At 64.8% G+C, this 17,091-nt stretch overlaps 1 protein-coding gene across 3 annotated transcripts; it reads right to left on the bottom strand.

Moving 5' to 3' along the window:
- Window positions 1–527: 527 nt before the first annotated feature.
- On the bottom strand, window positions 528–17,072 carry LRPAP1 (LDL receptor related protein associated protein 1). Of its 3 annotated transcripts, none has more exons than XR_014811958.1 (8): window positions 16,841–17,072; window positions 11,039–11,183; window positions 8,951–9,069; window positions 7,918–8,038; window positions 7,439–7,597; window positions 6,510–6,592; window positions 1,687–5,374; window positions 528–1,128 (listed from the first exon to the last, which is right to left on the bottom strand). XR_014811958.1 is itself a non-coding variant. In NM_001113436.1 (8 exon segments), coding segments are annotated over 8 exon segments (1,071 nt in total).
- Window positions 17,073–17,091: the final 19 nt, after the last annotated feature.

The raw sequence follows: 17,091 nt of genomic DNA on the forward strand, positions 1-17,091 counted from the left end.
AGGACCCGAGTGCGTGGCGGGAAAAGCCCGCGCCTGGCAGGAACGGCCTGGAAGCTGCACGGAGGCCTCCCTGGGGCCGCAGGTGTCTCGGCACAGGGGCCCTGGCCCGGTTGGTGGCAGACATGATGGGAAGGCCTGGGGGGGGCACCTCCTGTGCTGGAGAGATGTGGGACCAGAGAACGAGGGCCGCCTCCCTGCTCGCTTTCGTGGCACCCTGAGAGTCCTTGTTGCCCTTGGTGGGTCCCAACGTGGGGGGTGCGGTCAGCCGGGGCCGAGCGGCACCTGGTGGACGTGTCCCTGCCCGGGGCCCTTGGCCGAGGAGCCGGAGGGCGGCCCCGCGCGCTCCCTCGGAGAGAACCAGGCTCTTCCCGGCCCTGAGCCTCTGCACTGCTGTCTGTCTCGACCCTGTAACTTCAGCTCCAAACCAGGGGCCGAGCCCACTGGCCTGCAGCTGCTCTCCGCACCCGAGCCTGAATCCCCCAGCCCGGCAGACAGTGAGACCGGGCCCCAGTGACGCCTCGACGACCTCAAGATTGAAACACTGTATTTGCAGGGACTTCTGTACACAGTACTTTCAGCAGAAGATCTGTAAGATTTTGATGCAAACTGTGACTTCGGCAGAGGTGACAGTCGGCTGGGCTGAGGGCAGAGCCCGCCAGCCAGGGAGCAGGGGGTCACCGGCGGGGCTCCTCCCCCCGGGCCCCCGTGGCTGGTCCCCGTCATGCCTCCACTGAGGTTCTGCTGACGGACAAGCCACCCCAGGGCGGCCGGGCCGTCTTTAGGAACCCCAGCTCGCTGGTGCCTCCTGCGCCCGCCCTGGGCTCCCGGGGCCTCAGAGCTCGTTGTGTCGCCCTCTGGAGACGCGGCTGGACAGGTCCTGTAAGTGCTTCTTCACCTGCAGAGAGAGCAGCACAGGTGAGCTGGGCAGACCTGTTCACATAGCCTCAGGGGGAGGCCCACGGCAATGACCCGCCCAGCCGTCATCACGAGAGCAGCTCCTTCACCAGAAACAGCCTCCAAAGCAGTTCCTGTCGTGGCGCAGCGGAAACGAATCCGACTAGGAACCATGAGGTTCCAGGTTCGATTCCTGGCCTCGCTCAGCAGGTTAAGGATCCGGTATTGCTGTGGCTGTGGTGTAGGCCGGCAGCTACAGCTCCGATTGGACCCCTAGCCTGGGAACCTCCATATGCCGTGGGTGCGGCCCTGAAAGGCGAAAAAAGAGAAAAAAAAGACACAACCTCCAAAGAACAGGGACAAGCTGGCGGCTCCTGGCCTGCGTCACCGGGCCCTGGGCTCACAGGCCGGGACCCCCTTCTCCTCCTCCCCCTGAGGAGTCTGGCTGAGGGCATTTCTTCCTTGCCAATCTTCTTGAAGAAACAGCTCCGAGTTTCTCTGATTTTCTTTTTCGTCTTTTTAGGGCCACACTCACGGCATATGGAGGTTCCCAGGCTAGGGGTCCAATCGGAGCTGTAGCTGCCGGCCTACACCACAGCCACAGCAATACCGGATCTGAGCCGCGTCTGCGACCTACACCACAGCTCATGGCAACACTGGATCCTTAACCCCCTGAGCGAGGCCAGGGATCGAACCCGCACCCTCACGGCTCCTAGTCAGGTTCGTTAACCGCTGCGCCGCGATGGGAACTCCTCTCCGTTTTAGTCCCTGATCTTCTTTCCGTCTGTGAACTTGGGTCTCATTCTCGTTCTAGTTCCTCTAACTTGGAGCGTCTTGGTTCCCGTGGTGGGAATATTGCTAGAAACTTCCCTCTGTGAACTGCTTTTGCTGCGTCCCCTGGATTTGGGGAAGTTGCGTTTTTGTCTCCAGGTATTTTTTTCATTTCTTCAGGGATCCACTGACACATCTTTGTGTTTTCTGAAGTTTTTCTCTTGTAATTCCTCGTTTCAAGCTGCTGTGACGGGAAAACACGCTTTGGTTGTTCCATTTTCTTCAGTTTCCCAAGGCGCGTTCTGCGGCCCCGCACGTGACCCATCCTGGAGAAGGTTCCATGTGCACTCGAGAACACGCAGGCTGCTTCTGCACTGGGTGCTCTATCAACACCCGCACCAGCACATCCGGCCTCGGGTGCAGCTCAAGGCCCGCCTCCTTGCCTGCTGGGGGGCAACCAGCCCACTGGGAGCACCGACGGCCCAAGTAATTGTTGCTTCTTCTCTTGGACCGACCCCACTACGTCCACACTTGTCTCCTGTGAGTCTCTGTTTTAAAGTTAATTTTAGGAGTTCCCAGTGTGGCTCTGTGGTTTAAGGACCTGACACCATCTCTGTGAGGGTCTGAGTTCGATCCCTGGCCTCGCTTGGTGGGTCAAGGACCTGGCGTGGCGGCACGCGGCCGGGCTGCTGGGGCTGTGGTGTAGGCCGGCAGCTGTAGCTCCAGATTCGACCTCCACGTGCTGCAGGCGTGGCCGTAAAAAGAAAAAAGTCGATTTTGTCTGGTCTGGGTACTGCCATCTTGGCTTTTGATCTCATTTGCAGGGAAACCCTTTTCCATCCCTCACTTTTAGTCTGTGTGTCTTTAGACCTGAAGTGAGTCTCCTGCAGGCAGCATTCATAAAGGTCCTGTTTTCCCCCACTGTTTTGCCTGGAACGCTGTGCTCGGCCCGTCGTGTTTAGGCTACCCACCGAGAGGCATGTACCCACTGCTACTGTGTTCTTTTCTGCAGTCCTTTCACTTTCTTCCCTGTGTCCAGGTGACCGTCTGTGGGTATGTTTAGATGCCATTTTTTTCTTTAATTTTAGGGTCGCACCTGTGGCGTATGGAGGTTCCCAGGCTAGGGGTCCAATCCGAGCTGTAGCCGCCGGCCTACACCACAGCCACAGCAACGCGGGATCTGAGCCGTGTCTGCGACCCACACCACAGCTCACGGCAACGCCGGATCCTTAACCCACTGAGCGAGGCCAGGAATCGAACCTGCACCCTCACGGTTCCTAGTCGGATTCCTTTCCACTGTGCCACGATGGGGACTCCTGGCCTTTCGTTTTTCACTCCAGAGCTGGCCGGCCTCTGCCAAGTCCCGGAAGGCCGGTTTAGAGGTGGATCTCAGCGTCTGATCATGTGCCCAACTCCTCTGCTTCCCAGCTGAGCGGCCGCCGTCCCGGGTGGGTGTTTCTGGTCGTGGGGCTTTTCGTCTGAAGACTCCGCTCACGCCGGCTGCTCCCTTCTGGCCTGCAGAGCTTCCACTCCAGACTCTGCTCCGGGCCTTACGGGGCTCCCCGTGCGGGGAACTGGCTGCTCGTCTCTTGCTGTCGGCTCTCCTCCCTTTGCCACTTTAACCGCAGCGGGTCTTGGTCGGCGTGGGCCTCTTCGGGGCCACAGCCTCACCCTTCCCGGGCGGGGAGCCTGAGCCATCGCCTCCCCAGGCGACCTCCCCTCCTCCCCTGCTTCTCCTCCTGGAACCCTCGCAGGCCGGGGCCAGCAGGCTGGACGCTGTCCTTCTGTCTGCTCGGCCTGAGGGACTCCACACACTGCCATCTCGTCACCACCAGTCCCCGGCGTGTTCCTTCCTTCGCCGATGCCCTCCCGCTGCCCACCCCGCCCGGTGCACCTCCCAGCTCTGTGGCCCTCCTTGCTGGCCCCTGCTCTGCTGCCGGACCCACGGGGCCCGCTCGGGGTCCTCGCCCATCGGGCAGACATCTCCCCTCCCCGGGGTCTCCTGGGGCTCAGCTGGTTCGCTCGCTGGAAGACGTTCCTGTCTCACCCTGTCCTTACGCCTGGGCAGGAGCTACTTCGGCTGTCTCCTGATCCTGGGGGCCCGGGAGCTTTAGGCTCTGGGGGCGCCCCATGCGGGCCCCTCTGTCGTGGCGGCTGACGACTGTACCCACGTCCTTTCAAAAGCAGGGAACGGAGTCTGCGGCTCCTCCAGGCTCCTGTCCTCGTCGCACGAAGGCAGGACCCTCCGCAGCAGTCCCAGGCCTGGGCTCTGCTTGCGGAGCTTCCCCGGCCCTCAGGGCCTCGCAGGCAGGAGCCGCCAGCCTCACGCTCAGAACCCGGGCTGGCTGGGAACCTGGGAAGGTCTGGGGCCTCCTCAGCGGGCACCCCCCAGCCCGGGTCCTCACGGCGCCAGGGGCCCCCGCGTGTCAGGGAAGCCAGGGCTGCCCGCGCCCGTCCTCCTTGCCCGGCTCGGCAGAAACCGCCCCCCCACAGATTCCCGTGTTGCCGTGTGAACCTGAGCTTGCAGCCCCACGCGGGCACCTGGCTTCTCCCCACTCAGTCCCGCCAAACGCAGGAGCAGAGCCACTCACTTCTTTCAACGTATGACTCATTTTTGGAGTTCTCGGGGGGCTCGGTGGGCTAAGAATCTGGCGCTGTCACTGCAGCGCGTGGGTTGCCGCTGTGGCGTGGGGTCCGTCCTGGGCTTGGGAATTTCCACGTGCCACAGGCATGGACAAGAAAAAAGGTTTACTTGCTTTTGAGGAACTCAAGCCTCCATGTGGTCGGAAGGGGTGCGAGGCTCCCACGGAGGCAGCCCAACCCCGCCCAGCTTCCCGGCACCCGAGGAGCGTGTGCCCTGCTCCGCTCTTGCCGCTGCCTCTGGAGCATCCACACCGCCTGCCCTCTTCCCCGTGTAATCCAAGCCAGAGGCTCTTCGGCCCAAGGCGCCCGGTTGGTGCGTTCACCATGAATGACCGGCGAGGGGCCAGGCGGCCCCAGTGAGTGGGCTTCTGCCCCCCGTCCTACACGTCTGCCGTGCGGGGTTCAGACGTCACCCTGCAGTGAGCCTGCACCCCGTTCCGGGCATCCGGGAGCCCCGCTGAGCCACGCAAAGGGAGTGGACCCATGTGGCCACCTGCCGCCCCGAGATGGTCCCTGGTTCCTCTGGAACCAAGTGGGTCACCATGCAGCCCAGGCCCAACGCTCGGAACCCAGTGCCCCCTGCGTGCACTCGGGGACTCCAAGGCCACTCGGGCGGCTCGGGGAGGGAAGGACCTTTGGAGGCAGTGACGGCAGCACCTCCTGGGGGCCCGGGCGCCAGGCGCGTGGCTGGAAGAGTCCGGCTCCGGCCCTGGTGGCCCACCCGCCCGCCCAGACCCCAGAGTCTGGTCACCTGGAGAGAGGCAGGTGGGGCTGAAGGCCCCGCTCCCTCCGTCCAGCCTGACCCTCTGCGGGGTGATCGAAGGCGCCCACCGCCTGCCCCACAAGGGGCGCCGAGGCCCGGGGCACCGGGCTGGGCGCCGTCACCCACCTTGTAGCCCAGCTCCTTGGTCTTCTCCTCCAGCAGCGCGTAGCGCTCCTTGTTCCGGCTGATGTGCTCCTGGTCGCCAAAGCTCTCCACGTGTTTCAGCTTCTGATGAGAAATTTCTAGCTGCTTCTGATAGTGGTTATGCTTTTCGATTTTGGCTTCAAAGTGCTTCAGCTCTTCCTAGAACAAGGTTGAAACAGCCGAAGTCCACCCTGTGAGCCCGTTCTGCCGCCCCAGGCCCCTGGACCGACCGAATGCCACCGTCGAATGCCGAGCTGACGCCAAGGGCCGGCTGCACACGGGGGCAGGCTCCCCACTCCGAAGGCTGCTCGCACGGCGCCTGCTCACCGTCCAGCCGTCCAGGACGGCTCTGAGGGCCGAGTCGGGTGCCAGGCTCTGCTGTCCTGGCTGCCACGCGGGTCACAGAGCAGCACTTCCCCCTAAAGGGACCCTGCTGGAAACTGACAGCCTCTAGGGGCCGAGTGTCCCCACCCCCACGGCCCTCTCACCCTCACCCTCTGCTGGGCATCTGCCAGGTCCAAGCTGATGTGTGGGGCTTAAGCTCCACCCCTGCCACCCTTGCGCTGTCCGCCGCTCTCCACCCCACGTCTGGAGCAGGAGAGACAGGAGGCCGACTGCCCCCAAGCCCACCCCACGTGCTCCCGGCTGACTCGTCCTGCTGCCAACCCCACTACGGCCGCCGCACAGGCTGCTCCCCCTTCCATCTCCCCTCCGGGGCCCTTGCGACTGTGGCACCTCCAGGCCCTCCCCACCCCACCACAGGTGGGCCGCCAGGCCCAACCCCCACATCCCCCTAGTTTTATGAGGATGCTGCCACCAGGCCCAGGCGAGACACCTCCCAAGCAGCTCAGGGACCTTCCTCGCCAGGCCCCACCCTGCACTCCTGTCTCTTACACTCCATGGCCCACAAAGCCCACTCCCCTCCAGGCCCCCCACCCCTTCATGCCCCTGGCCCACCTCCCTCCATGACCCTGACCTGACCCACTGGCCTGTGACAGCTGTGCCACAACAGGACCAACCTGGAGGCACTGGGCTGCATGGGGGCAAAGGGCTCCTCCTCAACCCACTTGTCCTGCAAGACCCCCGAGTCCCGCACCCAGAGCACCCGAACCCGAGCAGATGCCGAGACCACACTGTCCACTCACGGGAGGCCAGCTTCGTCCCACACAGCGGAGGGACGCAGAGGGCGAGAGCGGAGACAGTCCCGGGGGAAAGGCTGACCTAAGACTGAGGGCCTCCCCGTCCCCGTGCCCACAAAGGCCCCAGAAGAGATGCCCGCTGCCGCCGCCCTCACCTTAAAGGATTCCAGCTCCTTCTGGGTGAAGTTGGCTGCCCTGGCCAGGTCCCACAGGTCCATCACCCGCGGCTCTGCGAACTCTGCAGAGAAGAGAAAAGGCGGGCTCGGTGACCCCAGGACCCCCCGTGCCACACGCCCTGGCGCACGTGTGGACACGCAGTACCTGACGTCCTCGGGAGGGACCGGGCGTCCTGTCCCAACACGCTCGGGCCGTAGCTCGCGGACCTCAGGCGCAGGGCTTCAGTGATGCCCACACCAGCCCCAGACCTCGCCCCAGGCTGCTGCCCATCCCTGTAGCTCCAGTGCAGTAACCGCCGCTGATCTCGGCCCGCGTGGCTGTGGCGAAGCTGCTGGCTTGTCACTCACCTCCCGCCCCGCACCCCCAGGCTGGGGCGAGTGGCCACAGCCGCCTGTCGGGTGGTCATTTCACCAGCTGCTCCCCCCACCCCACCCCCTGCCCAGGCCCCAGCAGAAGTAGCTGCGGGGCCGGCGGGGGCAGCCCCGGGAGGGGAGGGACGAGGCGCGGCGGTCAGAGCTGCCCTGGCTCCTCGGCTCCTCGGCCCGGCCAGGCTCCCAGTCCCATCCCCGGGGTCCCGTCCACCCGGAGTCTGAGGAGCAGGGGTTCCGCCTCGTGTCCTCATGCACCCCTGGGGTCTAGAGCAGCACCTGCCACGCGGGCAGAGAATGACGGGGACCGAGCTGGGTCAAGAGGGCAACCCGCAGCCTTCCTGGAACCCGCACCAGGCTCGAGCCTCGGGGTCCCGGAGCGGGACCTGAGCAGAGGCCCCGGTCGCCCTCCAGGGACGCAGGAGGAGCAGCTGTGGCCTCCGGCAGCGAGTGGGGGGTGGCGGCGCCGCAGCAGAAGTGCTGTCCCGGCCTGCGGGCCCCGGGATGCCCTGAGGCCCCTTCGGGAGACGTGGGCTCACCCGCCTCGGCGCCGTAGCCCTGGTGGCTGACCCTCTGCAGGCGGTCCAGGCCCTGGCTGATGTCCCGCAGCCTGTCCTTGAGCTCGGAGTGTCTGCTCCGCAGGGCGTCCTCCGCGACGTGGCTCATGTCCGCGGGGCTGATGACATTCTCGTGGATTTCTGTGGGAACCAGAGCCGTGGGGCCCCGCCCTGACCTTCCGGCCAGCAGCACCCCCCCCACCCCGGGGGCCGGGAAACCACGTGTGAGGGGGGCCGAGTCCACGAGGGCCCGCGGGCCACTCCAGCCACAGCGGGAGAGGCGGCCAGCGGCACCGCAGGACCGGTTCACCTGAACACGTGCACGCAGCTGAACACCGAGTCCCGCTGAGAGAGCCGGAGGCCCGAGAACAGGGCACGGCAACCGCCCCTCCCCCGCCCCAGCTCCGTTCTGGAACATTCCGAGCCAGGGCCGCCTCCGGGAAGGCCGAGGCCTCGCGCACCTTCAGCCCTGCTCAGGGTCTCCAGCAGGATGTTGTATTCGCGGACCTTCTCCTGGTGATGCAGGAACTCCCGCCACAGCTTGTCCAGTTCTTCGCTGGAGAACTTCCCAGACGCCCTCGCCTGGACAGAGAGGGACCTGAGTGACCTCCCCCGGGGGGGCTGTTCACCTGGCCACACCTCGGGGAGCACCCTGCCAGCCACCTGGGCCACACAGGTGTCTGTGGACCCCCGAGGCTCGGCAGGACCCGTGCTGCTGGGAGAAGCCCTGGGCCCAGGTCTGGCCTTTACCAGGGACGAAACAGGGCAGGAAAACAATAACCTAAGTTACTGCTCCCGATGGCCTCTGGGGTGGACGGTGGGAAGGCCGCGAAGGGAGCAGCAGGACCCTGAGGAGGTGGGGTGGGGCGCAGTGTCCCCTCCTGGAGGGACTGGCCTGTCACTTTGTCACTGTTCCACCTGCTTGTAGGGAACCCTGCCCTCCCTCATGACCCTCCCTGCTGCCCCGGCCCTGCCCCTCCTGACCAAGGACAACCCCTCCTCTGGCTGGACGGGGACCGCCGGGCAAAGGGGATGACGCCCAAACTGCCACCAGGCCAGCACTCGGTCCGCACCCCGCAGGAAGGGCCAGGTCAGCACCCTCAGCCAGGGGGGCACCCTGAGTCACACAAACTGTCCAGGAATCAAACCGCAAGTGACGACAGGGGAGCCCTGAACAGCCTGGGTCCACCTGCACGCGGATCTCTTCCTGGTCACGGCAGTGCCACGGCCAGCTTCAGCCGACTGCAGAGGGCCGGCCCGCGACGTGCAAGGCGCAGCTGGCCAGGCCCAGAGTGAGAAAAAGCCGCTCATCGCACGGCGAGCTGTTTCTACCCACAGGCTGAGGAGGCACCTGTGACCCTCAAAGCTCTGCCGGCCCGGGCCACCCGGGGCCCCTCTCGACGGAAGAGAGACCCGTCCCGAGCTGCCCAGGGGACCTGTCTTGGGGGGCCCCGCCAGGGCCCGATTTCCCTCTGGGCTCTGCGCAGAGGTTACCCTGTGCCACAGCTTCTCCAGCCGGGGGTCCTCCAGGCTGTCGTCCTCGGGGCCGTGGTTGAGGAAGTTGGTGCTCAGGGTGTCCTTTCTCCCGTCCAGACCGTACTTGGCCAGGATGACTAGGAGGGAGCAGGGCAGGGTCAAGGCTGGGGTCTGGGGGCCGCCCCCCGCCCCGGTTTCCTGGCCACTCGGCACCTGGTGGAACGAGCACGAACCAACCAGGGGCTCCCGCTCTGCCAACCCCTCAACACACACTGGCTGCCTCGTGGCTCCCATGGCACATTCTCCCAGCCTGAGCCCCCACCCTCTGCCCTGCGGTGGGACGGCACGGGACGGCGGGACGGCTCAGCTCCGCGGGGCCTGCTCGAGGACCAGGTCCATTCCAGAGCTTTGCAAAACCAAAACCTGGAGCTCCCATTGTGGCTCAGCTGTAACAAGTCCAACCAGTATTCATGAGCATGCAGGTTCGGCCCCTGGCCTCGCTCCGCGAGTTAAGTGTCTGGCGTTGCCGTAAGTGAGCGGTGGTGTGGGTCACAGACGCGGCTCGGACTGAGCATTGCGGTGGCTGTGACACAGGCGGGCAGCTGTAGCTCTGATTCGACTCCTAGCCTGGGAACCTCCATATGCCGCGGATGTGGCCCTAAAAAGACAATAAACACACACACACAAACCCCAAAGCCTGCAGCCGGTTCGGCAGAGGCAGAGGGTGGGTGGCCAGCCTCAGGCAGAGGCTACTGAGCGGGGGGCCAGTGACTGGGGCAGCTTTTCGACAACTCGAATCGTATCTTTAGTTGGAGGAAAAGATTTTTTAAAGGCGAGGCCTTGGGGTCAGCAGCTGCCAGTGAACAGCTGACAGCGGCAGCTGGGCGGGGACATGGGCTGAAGGTGCTGCTGACTGGTCACCGAGGGATGGCGAATGGGTTTTTCTCAGGAATGCCGGGTGCAGTACCCACCCATGGCCCCTGCACAGAGGGTGGCCCGCCCCCCAGGTCCGCCCTGGCCGGACCAGTCCTCCCAGCCCTCCCTCCTTAGCTGGGAGTGGGCCTGCCCCACCTCCCTGCCTGCAAGGGCTAGGGTCCCTGAGAGGGAGCTGGAGCCTGCGGAGGAGAAGTCCCAGGCCGTCAGCCCAGCCCAGGGCCGTCGGCCAGACCCCAGGAGGCAGCACACAAGCCTCAGGGTGCGCTTGGTGGGGCAGCAGAAAGGGCAGGACTTGTCCACTCAGGACTCCATGGGGTGGTGGGTCTGCCTTCAAACCCGCCGGGCCAGATCCTACGCATGTTGCCCCATGAGTTGCAGGGGCAGGGATGGCCAGGGTGCCTGACGGCTGGAGTGCCCAGGACAGGCCTGGCTACACGGGATCCCAGTCTGACTGCTGCCCTGTATGGACCGCTAGGGGTGCGTCTGCCTTGGCAGTGGGCCACACTCTGAAGATGGCAGCCCCCAGGTGAACGCAGCCCTGGGACGGCTGCTCGGCTGGCCTGCCTCAGGCTCCAACTCTTCCTAGGCTGCTGGCTCTCCTGCCATGTTCCCTGGGCACCCAGAGACCAGTTTCACCCAAGTCAGGACGGCTCCACCTGGGACACAGACCTGGAGATTGCTTGGGCCGGTAGCCACTTCCCGGAGGACCTGGCCTGGCAGTGGGGGTCCAGGCGAGGGCGTCATGGGATGGAGCTGGCCACTGGCCACCTCTCTGCCCTTGAAGCTCCTCCCTCGCTACCCCGGGGCCACTGGGACACACAGGGAGCCTAAGACAGAGGCAGGGCCACAGGGCGGACTCGGCCCAGTCACCCCACCTCGCAGTGCGGGGCTCTGCAAGGAACTGCACCAGCTTGGACCGGCCAGGCTCTGCTCTCTGCCACCAGGACCAGGCCCTGGGAACAGCCGCAAGCATCGGCCACCCTGGTCACCTGCGGCTGCTTGTCTATTAATGTGGCTGGACACCCCCGCCCTGGCCCCCTCCACTGCCCAAGAGCCCTCGCTGGCCGCCCTGACTCTCATCCTGCCCCCAAACCACGTGCGATGGGGAGCTGGGGCTGCGAGCCCGGGGCGCCGCCTCCCTCAGACTGAGCTCAGACGGAGAAGAGGTACCGCTGAGGCTGCGTCTCAGTTTTGCCTCCTTCTCGCCGTCCTCATCCAAGCCTTCCGACTTCATCTTCTTCCACTTGAATTCGTCCCGTTCCTGTATCTTCAGATCAGCGTGGAGCTCAGACAGTCTCACCGGGGAAAGGTTCAGCTGCGGGGGCGACAGAGGGCGCGTGACCACCAGCCGCACGGTGCTCAGCCACGCAGCCTGGGAGAAACCGGCCCGGGTGGGGAGGTGCCAGAGCTGGGGCGGTGGAGCCAGGGTCCCGCACATGCTCCACAGGTCCCAAGTCCCCAGGGAGCCCCCTGGGGCACCTGGGGAAACAGGCTGGCAGGAAGCAGGGGCAGGAACACCGGGCTGGTCAGGAAACCAAAGGAGCTCAACGGAAACGAATCTGAGTAGGATCCATGGGGACGCAGGTTCAATCTCTGGCCTTGCTCAGTGGGTTAAGGATCCGGCATCGCTGTGGCTGTGGTGTTGACCAGGGGCTGCAGCTCTGATTGGACCCCTAGCCCGGGAACCTCCATATGCAGTGGGTGAGGCTCCAAAAAGACAAAAGACAGGAAAAAAAAAAAAAAAAGAGGAAAAAAAAAGAAAGCAAGAAACCAAGACTCTTTCTGTGTATTATGTAACCAGGATTAAAAAATAGACTACAGCTATTAGAGGGACGGAAGATGGCATTTATGGAAAACCTCCAATTAAAAAAGAGAAAATGAAGCACAGCCAAGGATTCCCCTAGGACACCAGCCAGGAGCTGTTCCCGCATTGGGAGCCGACCCACCAAGGGCTGAGAGGCCGAGAGGGGACCCCTAGGTCCGGACAGAGGCTGGTCTGCGCTGGCCTGGGCCTGGCAGCTCTGCCCTGAAGCAGGCTGTGAAGGCCACCGCCAGTGCCATTAAACCTGTGGCTTTAAAAATTATGCCGGCAGACACCCCACACGGGCTGAGGGGCACAGGGACACAGGGCAGGACTGGGCTGCGAGAGCAGGGCTCCCCTGGAGCACCCCAGAGGAGGGCACCCCGCGATGGCCAGGCGACCATGGGGCTCCCAGGGGATGAGAGGAGCTCGGGTGAGGGTGCCTGACCCCAGACAGCCTCGCGGGAGGGTCTGCCCGGGGTCGGGCTCGGCTGGACACGCACGTGCCCACGAAGGGGAGGGCAGAGGAAGTCCCTGTGGCGCCAGAACCTGTGGGTCGGGACAGAAAGAAGATCCTGGAAGAAAACAAGCTGCCAAGAAGGTGAGGACCCGGGCCCTGGGCGCCAGGAGTCGCGGGCCCTGGGGAAGGACCACACGCAGACCGAGCCTGGGGTCCCGTGCAAGGTCAAAGCGCGGGGCTCAGAGTCCCAGGAGTCCCCACAACTCCAGATCGCCGGCTTCCGTCTCAGCGAGCCTCCCCGGGGAACAAGGACACCTGGGCCTCTGAACGCACCCCGAGCTCGAACGACCCAGGGGCTTCGGGGCCCGTCCCACCCTATCTGCTGGGGGCACCATGCAGGGCTCCCCTGGGCCCTCCACCTGAGGCAGGCAGGCCCCAGGGGTCCCCCTTCTCTGCAGTCTCCCCACCACCCCCGTCAGCCCTTCAGGCAGAGCGCCTGCGCCTCCCTGGATGCCGGGCCCCCCGGCTCCATCCCGCCCCGCTGGCTGTGGGTGCTCTCAGGCCCCTGGGGCCCGGGCGCTGCAGCCTCATCTGACCTGACTCCCAGGGGTGGGCGAGCCAGGCGGGCGAGGGGGGAGCGGGGGAGGAGGAGAGGCCGTGGGAGGGGCCCCTCCTGCAGGAAGAACAGCTCGAGCTTTCAGCCTACGTGACTTCGCTTCTGCTGGGGACAGTCTTGGAGGGGCAGGCTCGCCCCAGCCCTGAGCCTGCACAGACGCGGGCCTGGCCGCCGTTACCAGGCTCCTGGTGAGCCGCCCCGATGCGGAAGGGAGGCCTGCAGCCCCCAAGGGACCAGGGACTCGGGCCTAAGACCCAGGTGCCCAGGATGCCACTGCCAGGGGCCTGCTTGCAGCCGGGGACGGCGGCTCTGTGCTCGCTGTGGCCCGTGTGACAGCAACAGCCCGGGCGTCCCTCTCGGGGGGAGAGGGCCGGGGGATGAGAAACAGATCTGAGGAGCCCAGGCCGCTCGACGCACCATGGGCCCCTGGGCCCCGCTCACCCGACTCTCCTGTCTGTCCCCCTCCCCACGGCCCGGGGGATCAGGGCACCAACACCAGGCCAGGCGCCCCCGGAGCTGCGCCCACCAGTGGCATTGGCACGTCTCTGCGAGTCACCGCCTCTCAGGCCTGAGGCCTCTGGGGTCTAAACCGCATGCCCATCTTACAGAGATCAGCTGTGGTCTGGGGCTAAGCTGCCTCCGAGGCGTGGAGGCCTGCGGGCCGCGGCAGGAGGTGGAGGGAGGAAAGAGGCCGCACGCACACGCCTGGCACCTGCACCTCGATTCCTCAAACCTCCTCAAAGTGCAATGTTAATGCCTCACGTGACAACAGCCGGTTAAGAGACACAAATGCCAAGCCGAAGCTGTCAAATACCAAGTCCGTCACCCTCGGCCACGAGACCAGGACGGAGGCGGCTCAGCAGGAATGTGGGCGCAGGGCCCCTCCCCAGACGTTTCTTCCCAGGGGTCCCGGGCCAGCACAACGTCCCCCGCCTCCGGAACCTCCACAGCCACGGGGCAGGCTGCTCGGGTAAACTGAGGCCCGGGGAGCTGGCCCAGCGGCCCGGCAAGACACCCTGGGGACGGAGCCCTTCCTGGTGCTTCTGCAATGGGGCTGTTGGCAGAGCGTGGCACTGGTGCCCAGAGCGCAACTGGGCTTGCGGCTGACCCAGTCCATCCTGCAGGGGACTGTCCGTCAGACCCATGCATCCTCCTGCCTCCAGGCTTTTCCACCCTGAGGGTCCCACCAGCCGTGTGTGTGTGTGTGTGTGTGTGTGTGTGTGTGTGTGTGTGTGTGTGTGTGTGTGTGTGTGTGTGTGTGTGTGTGTGTGTGTGTGTGTGTGTGTGTGTGTGTGTGTGTGTGTGTGTGTGTGTGTGTGTGTGTGTGTGTGTGTGTGTGTGTGTGTGTGTGTGTGTGTGTGTGTGTGTGTGTGTACACCCAGCCGTGGGAACAGCGCCCCCCGCCTGTCAGGATGGGAGGGTGAGAAGGGGAAGGGGGCCTCGCGCTGCTGACGGGAACCAGCTGGTGCAGCCGCCGTGGACACAGGACAGAGGCCCCTCGAAAGACGAGACTCAGGAACGATGGTGCAGCCAGGACCCGGAACCACGAGGTGTCCGTGGAGATAAACGGATAAAGAAGACGCGGCATGGAGACGGTTTGGTTTCGCCTCCCAAGAGAAGGCGGCCTCGCCACGTGTGACAACGGGGACGAAGCTGAAGGACATCACGCCGCGTGAAATAAACCAGACACAGCACAGCAGCCACCGTGCGACGTGGGCCGGAGCGGAGCCGAAGCTCAGGGAGGCGGCGGGAGGGTGGCTGCGGGGCAGGTGCCGTCTCAGGCCGCAGTCCCAGCGCTGCGACTCCAGTCCGTCCTGGGAGCTACTGCACGCGCGGCAGTACCGCCAAGCGCTTAAACTGTGCACCTGATGTTCCTTCTTTCCTTTCTTTTTTTCAGGGCTGCACTCAGGGCACATGGAAGTTCTCAGGCCAGGGGTCAAGACAGAGCTGCAGCTCCCGGCCTACAGCACAGCCACGCAACACCACATCCTTAACCCACTGAGCGGGGCCGGGGATCGAACCCGAATCCCCATGAATGCTAGTCGCGGTCGTTTCTGCTGAGCCACAACGGGAACTACTGGATGTGTAAATTTCTACATTTAAACATTTGCTAAGAGGGTAGGTCGTATGTTAAGTGTTCTTACCCTTACACACGCGCACACACACGGCCACCCTGGGGAGCGAGACACCAACTAGACTTTCCTGGAGGTGACTTCCCACAGCTACAACCCCCTCCAAGCTCCAAGGAGGGCCCGGCCCCTCCCTGCTCAGGAGCCTTGCGACACCCCACAAGATGTCACAAGACCCACGAGGCCGGGGACGTGACCCTGTCCCTGCTGTCCAGCCTACAGCTTTGTAGGCAGCTGGATCAAACGGGAAGCGTGAAGTTTCACCTGACGTCCAGACCTGAGACCACACCAGCAGCTGCCCGGCCCAGCCTCACAGGCGGGACCCCCGCCCACGGGAGGGACTGGAGAGAGGGCAAGGCAGAAGCCTCCACCAGACTCCTCCTCTCTCACCCTGTGTACACCCTGACAAACACTGGATGTCTTCAGGGGGAAATTATCCAAATTACAAAACCCAAAGGCCGCAGGCTCTGAGCAGCGGGCAAGCCGACCAGGGCCTGGGGCCAGGCAACGTCCTTGGAGGCTGCCCCGCCTGGGAGCGCCAGGACACAGGCCTGCCCACCGGCCTGGGGGGCTGGCCGTGAGGAGGACCCCACCCCAAGGACCTGCACGCTCCATTTGGCCAAAGACTGGTCCACGCAAATGTGGAATTTCAGGGCCGAGGGGCCGAGGACTGTCCAGGGGCGGGACAGGGCAGGGCTCCCAGAAGACAGCGGCAGGCCCTCAGACAGAGGTGACCCGAGACTGCCCGGGGTCATCTGGACGGACAAGGCGGGGATGACCGGGACAGCCCTGCAAGCAAGAGGGCTCAGGACCGGTTCTGGGGCACAAGAACCCCCTTCTCCAGGAAGCCCCCCGCCTTTGCAGCCCAGACCACGGGCTGTGTGCACAAGGGGTGCCCCCAGCAGAACCCTCAAGGACACTGGTCAGGGAACAGTGCTGAGCCCAGAGGCTCTCTAAGGGCAAGTGGCTTCCCCCACCCCACCCCCGCTGCCCCGCAGTCTCCGCCCCCGCCCGCCCCAGTTTCTCCTCTTTTCTGAAACTTAGTCCTGATTTTGTAAATATTCACTCCCCTTCTCAAACACTCAGGCACGCTTAAAACCCACTGGATCTCCTCCTCTGAGGCCCAGGGGGTGGGGCGGCCACTTCACCAGAAATAACCCAGCCTAACAAAGGAGGGGCCCCTATGTTAATGAGGAGGTCCAGGTCACACACCAATTAGCAAGGTTTGGACCCGGTTCTGCCCCCACCGGCGAGTGACCTTGCGGGTGCCCTTTGCCCTGCGGGCTTTCTTATCTTCCTCTCTAGGAGGGGGCCGGTGGGATTCAGGTGGTCCGCAGCCTCTCACCTCCCCTCCCCAAAACCCCTGCGCCCACATCAGCAAGTTCAAACTGGCCGGGAGCCCTCTGCCCACACACCAGGGCCTCCCCAACCTCTGCCTGTCATTGCCAGGCCAGGGTCCTTGTTTCTGACGCAGGGAGCAAGAGACACCCACACCTACACCTGCGGGCGGCTCCGCCCCGCCCTCGCAGACACCCAAAGTTAGAGATCTGACCTCCTGCCCCGCAGGCCCGGAGACAAGAGGAGGCCCCGGCCCCGCCGACCCCCGGGACTAGAGGGAGCCCTGCCCCGTGGACCCCCGAGACAAGAGAAAACCCCTGCCACGCAGATCCCGGACTAGAGGAGGCCCCGGCCCCGCCGACCCCCAGGACTAGAGGGAGCCCTGCCCCGTGGACCCCCGAGACAGGAGAAAACCCCTGCCACGCAGATCCCGGACTAGAGGAGGCCCCGGCCCCGCCGACCCCCAGGACTAGAGGGAGCCCTGCCCCGTGGACCCCCGAGACAGGAGAAAACCCCTGCCACGCAGATCCCGGGACTAGAGGAAGCCCCGGCCCCGCCGACCCCCGGGACTAGAGGAGACCCCGGCCCCGCGGCCCCCCGAGGGAGAGGAGGCCCGGCGGCCACTCACCCGCTGGGCCTTCTCCCACAGCTGGTTCAGCTTCTCGATGCGGAACTCCCCCGTCGGCTCGCGCTTCGAGGGCGGCGCGGGCTCGTTCTTCTCCCGCGAGTACTTGCCGCCGTGCCCCGCCGCCGGCCATGGCCCGAGGAGCAGAAGCAGCAGCAGCAGCGGCCGGAGCTCGCGCAGCCCAGCTCGGACCCTCCGTAACGCCATCTTCCTCCCCCAGACGCCGAGACCCCGCGAGCTCCGGACAGAAGCAG

The sequence above is a fragment of the Sus scrofa genome, chromosome 8, assembly GCF_054392235.1.
Source record: "Sus scrofa isolate SSC_HxYL_T2T_F1_AM1 chromosome 8, Sscrofa_HxYL_maternal_Yorkshire_Landrace_v2.0, whole genome shotgun sequence".
Classification (NCBI taxonomy): domain Eukaryota; kingdom Metazoa; phylum Chordata; class Mammalia; order Artiodactyla; family Suidae; genus Sus; species Sus scrofa.